At 44.3% G+C, this 9,061-nt stretch overlaps 1 protein-coding gene across 1 annotated transcript in view; it reads right to left on the bottom strand.

The window, feature by feature from the left end:
• Window positions 1-2,213: 2,213 nt before the first annotated feature.
• The window catches only part of Adcy8 (adenylyl cyclase 78C), a 40,807-nt gene continuing 33,959 nt past the window's right edge, over window positions 2,214-9,061 (bottom strand). Inside the window, 13 exon segments of the mRNA XM_064696369.1 lie at window positions 2,214-3,156; window positions 3,217-3,362; window positions 3,434-3,662; window positions 3,724-4,127; window positions 4,196-4,376; window positions 4,462-4,557; window positions 4,621-5,363; window positions 5,433-5,587; window positions 5,751-5,890; window positions 5,954-6,049; window positions 6,371-6,929; window positions 6,988-7,128; window positions 8,415-8,551. Of these exon segments, the coding sequence (XP_064552439.1) occupies window positions 3,016-3,156; window positions 3,217-3,362; window positions 3,434-3,662; window positions 3,724-4,127; window positions 4,196-4,376; window positions 4,462-4,557; window positions 4,621-5,363; window positions 5,433-5,587; window positions 5,751-5,890; window positions 5,954-6,049; window positions 6,371-6,929; window positions 6,988-7,128; window positions 8,415-8,551 (3,168 nt within the window). The 3' untranslated portion in view covers window positions 2,214-3,015.

The following is a 9,061-nucleotide window of genomic DNA, read 5'->3' as shown; positions in this document are numbered from 1 at the left end:
CGAATTATTTTAATTTAAGGGTTATTGTAGATGGGTCATTAATAATCCGTGCCTTTAAAAAGAGTGACTGTTTTTGCTTTTCAAAAAGAAAATTGGAATTTGTTGCTAAGATTTTCAACCACATATGCAGAGAAGCATGAGCAAAATAATCGAACACGTTTACCAACACTGGATGTACAGTATTTATCGAACAGCTGAATAATGGCGCAAAACGCTTAAATCAAACAAAAATAAACGGCTTATTTGTGGTAAAAATATAAAAATATCGTAAAAGGCATGAAATATGTGTGTTATGCTATATACATATATTATTTAGCTAGACCGATTGTGCAACCACCTCAAAGATTTTTTACATACTTCATACCAGCTAAACATTTTATGAATGAAATTGAAGCTGATCAACAGGGGATGCGCCGGCAAACACGCATACAACATTTACACACATAAGCACACACACACAAACTGGGACTGGTGCACACATGTTGCTTTAGCGCCAAGCGGAAGCAAAGTGAGTTCCGGGAAAGTTTCGGGCGTTTTTGTTGTACCGAGTGCGCTACAGGCGGTGAGCTACTTAAAAACTGTGAATTTGTATGAATTATGTATATATGTATGTAAGTAGTGAAACATTCAAACATTTATGTTTTAAATTCCATTTGCATACATATTAATGTATAAGAAACACTTTTAGTGCCGTCATCAGAGGTTACATGAGAATCTCTTTTAGCCACATTTTCACAAGATTATTTCTGACATGTCCATATACCGTATGTTTCTACAAGTAGGGTATTTTTTTTAGGTGGGCGTTACGGTTCAGGGGCCAAGAGACCGGCAATCTACATACGTCCAAATGCACAAACGACGTCGCAGTGAAATTTAAATTTACACGCATTCATTCATGTTTTTTTTTTTGTTTGCCTGCATTGGCTGCTGCTCTTCGAAGTTCGAAACACAAACACACACACATACACATAACAGCTACAATAGCAACAACTAAAACAACAACAGTGGCGTCTTATCAGCAACCGCACACATTCACATTAGGCGTTGCCGGCGCCGCCAATAAGTGGAAGTGCACAAGTGGTTGTTGCATCGCATTCGTCTGCATTGTTGTTGCTGCTATTTCCGTATGTGTCGTGCATACGTTTTTTCTTTCTCGGCACCTTTGACTAACCTAAAGTGAAAAGTATATATGTATGTATATAACTTATGCAATTAATAAGGCTGAAAACTGAACAAAAGTTCTTGGTGGTTCGGTTCATGTTCAAGGTTCGGTTCGTTAAACTGGTTCTTCCAGGTGTGGTTTATGTTAAATAAAATATCGAAATTCCGGCTTAACGTTTTTTTGATTTAAATTCGATTTGCAGCCTATATAATTGCAGAATTAGTGAAGTTAGCATATATAAAAAATGATGAATGGATTTTTACATTGCACCTTACCAAATTTTCGATTGCTCTTCTACTAGTATTCTATCCTACAGCAGATTGAAAACTCAGCTGAAAGTGTGTAAAATTTAAAGGTAGGGTATTTCCAAGTCGTGTACTTTTGTTGCTTGTGCTAGTTGCGTGCGTCCGAATGTCATTTGCATTTTCATCATTTCGCTTAACGAAACGTAACCAACGTGGGAAGTCGGACCGTCTGCTCGTCAAGTGATCTGGCTCCAGCTGTCCACTTGCCCACGTCTGCCTTCTCCCTCCATCCGTCCAAGGTGCATTCGTCTGCATCTGTGATAAAAATAGAGTTATGTGGTAGTTTTTTTTTGTTATTGTAGCCGCATTTATTTTCGGGTTTCTTTTTATACCCTGTACTCATGGGCTATGAGTACAATGGTTTTGTGAAAAGGCATGTAACAGCCAGAAAGAGGCTTCTGCGATATATATCGATCATCGGATCAGGAAGTTTGAGCAAATTTTGGATATTTAAAGAGCCAAAGAGACGGCATAAGCGATCTTGAATAGTTTACTCAACCAGAAGAAAGTTGGAGTTCTTTTGAGGTCAGCTCTTAGCTGGGTCCAGGGTATCTAACCATCGAGCACTCCAACGTTTCTTTATATTTAATATATTTCTCTTTTGTCGATTTAAGTGTTGCTGTTTTTGGTCATTTGTTTGGCTTCCGGTAATTTGTTAAAAAATGCCATTTTCCCGGCTTTGACTTGTTTAATTTATCACATTTATTTCGGTAACTTTTATTTAATTACAATATGGTGCATACATCAATTTTTGGTTATATCGTTTGTTCGCCGTGGGCTGCAAACTATTTTAAATTGTTTTTTTTTTTTTGTTTGTTCAATTTTGTGCTTTGGATCGCTTATCTATAAATTTATTGGCGTATTACACATAAAATCACTAAAAATGTGGATTTTTTAAAGATATATTTTAAATTGATGTATTTACAAACTTTGATCTAATGAAATAAGGTGAAGATATTTGTACAGCAATTTCAAAATTTGTTCAGTATGGACTTATCATTGTTGAAAATGTTTTCGAATAAGCTATAGGAATTAAGATAAATTGAAATTTATTTAATTAATGCACATCTTAATCAAAACTACCATAAAATGAATAAGTTATTGGCAAACTGTTATTGTAATAGATCATATTTTTGGAAAACTGTGGAGTTACCTACGCATTATTCGAAAAGATCGTTGATTCTGGAACTCTACATTTCTTTTGCTTAGTTGAAAAATGATGGTATCTCATTATGTATATATATTTTCCTTTTGTATATATATATATGCTTATGAAACGACTAGAACTGTGCTGAGATGATGCAATACAATTATCGAATACCTACATATAATACAAAAATGGATTTCTGCCGACTTTTCTAGACAACAAATCAATGAATGTTTGATCTATTAGGAATCCAGTTCCTTTAGCTAGGGTATTCATTTGAAGCACTGCTAAAATCCTTCTAAAAATAAATTCTACAATTATTTTTGGCAACTGACTTGTCCCATGCACGCGAACATGGACGATCCATAAGCCGAGGGCCGACAGGTGTGTTGCCCAGGGACTTAGACCCAATTGGTGCGCGTGGTAGGCTATAAAGCATCGTTGTGACTCTTGGATATGGTTGTCTCGATCTGATCGATGCGCCGAAACGAGGGCATGTACGTGGAGCTGGCTTGTGTGACAATCGAATTGTTGGAGGAACTCTGCAGGGATAGAGATATCTATTGGTGAGATGGAGCATAACCGATGCTTCGCACATTTACCTTCTTCTGGCGATAGGAACGTGCCCGCACGCGTGTTGTATTCCGCCGCACGGGATTGACCGTGGTCGACTTCTGCGAGAGACGCACGGAGCTGAAGGTGCTTCCCCGGTGTCCACGGCGAATTTGCGGCGAGGGCGTGCCGGTGGCTGCAAGGAGGTAGATAAAGTTGAAAGTAGATAAAAGCATATTGCGATATCAATCAGCTGGAGGTGCTCACGTGTGCCTGGTATCGCGGTGCTCCGCTTGGTGGCCTGCATCATGCCAAAGACGACGGCACTGAAGGAGCCGTGGTGGGAGGTCTGGCGCTGTAGATTGGGCGTCTGGGCGAGTGGTATGCCCGCCGGCTGACGCACTGGTGAGATTAGCTGGCTGTCGGAAATGCCCTTTGGATGCACATAAAAGGTGGTCATCATGCCCTTGCCCTTCACATTGACCTCGCCACGTTTCTGCATAACGAAAGAGCTTAAGACTCTGCCTCTCTATTCGATTGAAGCCTTTAGAGCTTACCACACACGTATAGCCGCGTGAGCAGAGCAACTCCGCCGTATTGTCCGGCACTTGGACCCGCCAGTTCTCGCCGGTGGAGTCCATGCGCGAGGCCACGTTCACCGTGTTGCCCCATATATCGTAGACAGGCTTGCGAGCGCCAATCACGCCGCTGACAAGAGGTCCACTGCAGATGCCGACGCGCAGCTGGAAGTTGTTGAACGCATCCCCGTTGATCTCCTCCAGCTTTTTCTTCATTGCAAATGCAAACTCCACCAGGTCACAGACGCTATCCTCAGACGTCTCGCCGCGGACGCGCAAATGCTCGTGATTGAGTCCAGCGGCAGCCATATAGGTGGCACCCACAGTTTTTATTTTCTCAACGGATGCAAAGCGCGGCTCCTCCAGCAATTCATCAAAGTCGCCTGGGGGCAGACAGCAAGCATCATTAGCCATGCGGCTCGAAGTGAGACTATTAAATCAATCAACTTACAGATAATCTCATTTAGGATGCGAATACACGCCTTGCCATTGTCAATGTCCTCCGAGTAAAAGTCCTGGAAGTTGGGTATCGAGGCGAACATAACGCCGCACAGATTGTGCATTTTGGAATAGAGCTCGTCCGTGTGCTCGTCCGATAGATAATAGGCGGCCACGTGGTCCGGCAGAATGTTCTGTGAGGCATTCCAAATCAGGCGTTTAATTAATGAGCAATCATGCGAGTGGGTAAGGGAGGGGCTTAGGTAAATGGGACTGTACCTTAATTAATGTGTCATTAAGCGCCCGATTCGATTTCATGTTGGTTAGTTCTCGCTCCGCTTGCTCCTTCCAAATGAAATCCAGCCGCGAGGTGACCTGCGTACGACCAAAGGCATTAGAGGGAGCTGCTTCGATCTGATGGGAACGACAAGGGCTTACCTCCACCAGTCTAGCATGGTAGCAGACCATGATTAGGAAGGTGATGAGCAGTATCAGCATTTGGACGCCCAGGGGCATGCCGTTCTTCCTCAGGTTGACCAGGCTGAAGCTCTCTTCGGTGCTGAACCGGATGAAGATTAGCGTGGTGTAGAATGCGACCATGCCCAGGGCCATGATGGCCTTAATCAGGTAGTAGAGCTTCAGGGCTGTGGCCAAGGAGACGAGGCACAGCACCCAGGTGAAGACAATATACTCGCGATGCACGCAGCCCAAGTTGTCGTCCAGGCTGGACCCGAACGAGCTCCTGCTATTTCTGGTCAATGCGTAAGGTCGATGCGACTGCTCAAAGGACTCCAGCGGTGTGCTCAGATTGGAAAAGGTCAGCGCATTGGCCAGCGTATGACGAACTAGCTCATCGGACGCATTGATGAAGCTCTCATTGACCAAGGACACCAGGGCTATGGCCGAGGTACCGCCAATGGCTGGGGTGCGTATCGTGAAGTTGTGCTGTATCGTTTGCGAGATGGAGACGGTCGAGTCCATGTCTAGGGCGGCGACCGACACGTTGGAGCTGCTCGCGAACTGAAAGTCATTGGTGCCATTGTAGCTGGAGGATGGGCAGAGCACCAAACCGATTGCGCTGAGCAAGCACATGGAGACGATGACTCCGCAAATGAAGAGCGTGCGGCGCCGGCGCTGATGGACCAGCTTGGCGGAGTTGATTTTCAGGCAGCTCGGCAGGCCTAACCAGGGATCAGATGGCAAACGTGAGCCAGGCCAGTTATTGCTGTGTGTTTGTGCTGGTGACTTACCTGGAAACTCCTCGGCCATTACCAGGACACAGCAGAAGGTGAGCACCACAGTGCCCACGGCCAGGCATGTGATGACGGTGGTGCAGCGTGGTATAATGATGACCTGGCAGAGCACCATAAATATCCAAATGACAAATACACACAACATGTTGGAGCTGTGGCAGGACGCAGTGGGGCCAAGCAGAAGGCAGAAATCAATTAGCAACAGTTCATTAATTAACAGGCCAACAGGCAGAGATTGGATGGCAACTGCCACATGTACTTAAATATATATATATACATATATGTATATGTATATATATATATGTATATACGCACCGGAACATATCCTCGCGCAGCTGACAGAATTTCTGCTCCTGGCTCTTGTCGATGAATTTCAGTGTCCAGGCATTTAGATACTCGCGTCGTATTTCCTTATTCGAATTGATTTGTATATTCTGTTCGATGAATTCGTCAATCTGAATGGGACTTGTCTATTAATAGGCAAGCTCTCAGTATATCTAGTTCGCCTTGCTACCTACCTCCTCGTCCAGCGCGGTAACCGACACGCGATGATCCAGTTTGGGATCCACTAGTATGGAATCTGCACGATTTAAAGCCTCCTCGGGACTGTTCAACTGCAAATGTTCAATTGAAAATGGTTTAGTCTAATAATAAACACAAGTAAATGAGCGGAGCAGCGCCACCTAGCGTTCAGATTCAGTTCAATTCGGAAATTTCAGATAATATTTGAATGAAGCGCACCTGAAATCGATTCAATCGATTCAGACGAGCCTGAACCTGCACCATATTTATAAAAGTGTTCAATTTTGAGTATTTTTGTGAATATTTTAGCAAATTCTGAACAAATTTTAAGTTTTTCAAAAATATGAGAAATAAATCTATTTAAAATTGAAAAGGATCTAAAGATCGAGAGGACTCTCTTGGGCCTTACTCACATTTCTAAATGGTATCTCGGGTATCCACTCGGTCGTGCTCTCGTCCTCTATGACCAGACCCTTGGCACTGATTGCCTCAGTCAGGTTTTGTATGCTGGCGCCGTTGCGCGGCTTTAGCTGCTGTTCGAGCGGTGCGGACATCATGGCCGTGGGCGAGGATACCGTAGACAGGCCGGCTGGTGCACCTGTGCCACCTGCATTCGCATTGCCTGCAATGGCGGCGGCAATGCCGTTGCGTAGGCGGCGATTATCGAGGGGTACGCCCTCGACGACATTGGGCAGCGAATTGAGCGAGATGTTCTTCTTCTGCTGCTGCTGCAGCAGCTGCGACGGCTGCTGCACAGCCATGGCAACGGCACACTCCAGACTGCGTCCATCGATGCTGCCACCGTCGCCGATGCCCACAGCCGTGGTGCTGCCCATGCTGCAGTCGTTGCCGCTGCCGCTGGCCGAGATCGACTTGGGCAGCGCGCTGGGCGTTAGGGGCGTGCCGACGGCGGCGGGGGCAAGGCTGCTGCTCAGATGCGCGCTGCTGCGGGTGCCAAAGCGTCGCTTGGGTCTGCGCCAGATTAACGGGTGGTTAATGCCGGCCAAGACGGACGGATTTGAAGACTTACCGCAACGGCTCCGTTCGCTTGATGAGATAGGTGGTCACGTTCAGCTTATTGAGGTGATTATCCCGACTGCCGCCGTTGCCCGGCTCCACCTCGTAGGCATCGTTCAGGCAGTTGAGTGTCGCCTCCGAGATGTGAACACGCCTGGCAAGGGGTTGAGCGGGTAGATAGATTGTGGGTAGATGGGTTGGTTGGTTAGTTGGCGAAAATTAAATTCAAATATTTGTCCACGTTTTCTGCGGCTGTGCGTACAGCTCGCCTCTCATAATTGGATTGCTCTACAATATGGTTGCCTGTTCCTTGCTGTCGTTAAATGTTTATATTTCTGTTTCTCTGGCTCTGGCTCTGGCTGGGGCTGTGGCACTTGGCCAGGCCACAATTACATCAAAGCGTTTTGCATTAAATGGAAACTTGTTCTACTTTTCATCTTATTCGGTTCGGTTTGTGGTCGCCCTGATTCGACACTCCGATTCCGATTCTCTGTTAGTTGATTGTTGTTTTTGCTTTTTCTTGTGTTGGTTTCTTGTGTCTAAACACGCTGAGTTTGCGAAAATAACAAAGCAATTGCTGTTAGCCAGCAGCATTGGACACGCCCTAATTGGCCAATTAAAAATTTGGCTCACTAAGATTCGAAGGCAGAGCACAGCCATGTTATTTGGCAGCTCGGGTTTCGCATTCAATTCTTGAATTTTTGCCAAAATATATGAGACTGCCAGCTGGCCAAAATATTGTATTTTGCTGATTTTAACAGTTCACAGTATTAAATAACAGTCAAAAAGTGTCTAATCCTTTTGCGCCTCAAGGACTAGACTTTAAAGAGGAACTTCGCTTAATGCGAAATCTGTTTAAATAACTGATGTGATTCTTTGTTGGACACGATTTGGTATAGCACACTTTTAAGCATGTTTATAATTATAATCAAGAGTCTAGGACATGGAATAGGGTCAGGTGTCAAGCAATATGACAGCCATATAAGAGACTGGAATTCGATTTGAGATCCTAACTTAAATGCCCAAAGGACTAAGGTTGACTTAGAAAAAGCATCTATCTAGAATTGCCTTTCAAGGCATATAAATAGACAATTGCTGATTTAAAATTGAGCTATGGATTTAAGCACAAAGAATTAATAAATTGTTTATATGCCACAATTAATATTAACTAAAAGTGAAAAAAGAAATACAGCCCTGCTAAATAATAATTATTTCCTGTCTTATAGAGCCTGTCTGTCTCTAAGGGTATTTGCTCTTCGCTAATCTAGAGCTTGTTTTGTTTCGCCTGGTTTTGCTTACCAGTTGTTTTCGACAACAAGGATAATTACAGGACCTTGGGCGTGCTGGCAATGCTGTGTGCATAATTTCGCGACTAATTCAAATGGCAACACACAAATGTATGCAAGAGCTAGCTAGCGGGCTGGACGTGACCGAACTTACCCAGGTATGCCGCCAGATTCCATGTGATTTGCAATGATAACATCATTGGACCAAACGTCAAAATGCCATTTCTTGTTGCCGAGCACACCGCACATCACCGAGCCGCTGTGTATGCCGATGCGCATGTTGAGGTCAACCTGCGGAATTAACAGACGCAGAATTTACAATATATGCAAAGCACGTGCTTAACTGCAGACTGAGCTGCACCTGCAGCTGCAACTGCAACTGCAACTGCAACTGCCGCATACTTTTGGGGGTCGCTGCAGCTGTCAGAGTGTCAATGCCAGTGTCTGTTGCACTGACCGACACTCGGATGCGGTGTCGGCCAATTGTCATTATTTAACGGCAGCTTTCACATTCATTAAATGCCCTTAAAGGTCACAAGAGTTAAGGGAAGCTGAGTTCCCTACTCGCTGCGACAAAAAAAAAATCTATTAAGTTTCGTTCGTACGTTGTCGGGCATGAAAATTTAACACATATTTCTTGCTGTTGCTTGTATACCCTCTACAAATTGAAACAATGGGTAAAGTAAGGTATAATAATTTCATGTTCATTAAGGTAACAGCCAGAAGATGAAGAAAAATAAACGCCATAGAGTATATACTTCAATTTTGTTTTAAATTATCGATCACTCAACGATAACTATC

Source organism: Drosophila montana, unplaced genomic scaffold (genome assembly GCF_035044405.1).
Source record: "Drosophila montana isolate Dmon_TW-CO22-7 unplaced genomic scaffold, ASM3504440v1 contig_3846_1, whole genome shotgun sequence".
Lineage (NCBI taxonomy): Eukaryota > Metazoa > Arthropoda > Insecta > Diptera > Drosophilidae > Drosophila > Drosophila montana.
The sequence above is the reverse complement of the archived record's forward strand: the minus strand, read 5'-3'. Positions and strand labels throughout refer to the sequence as shown.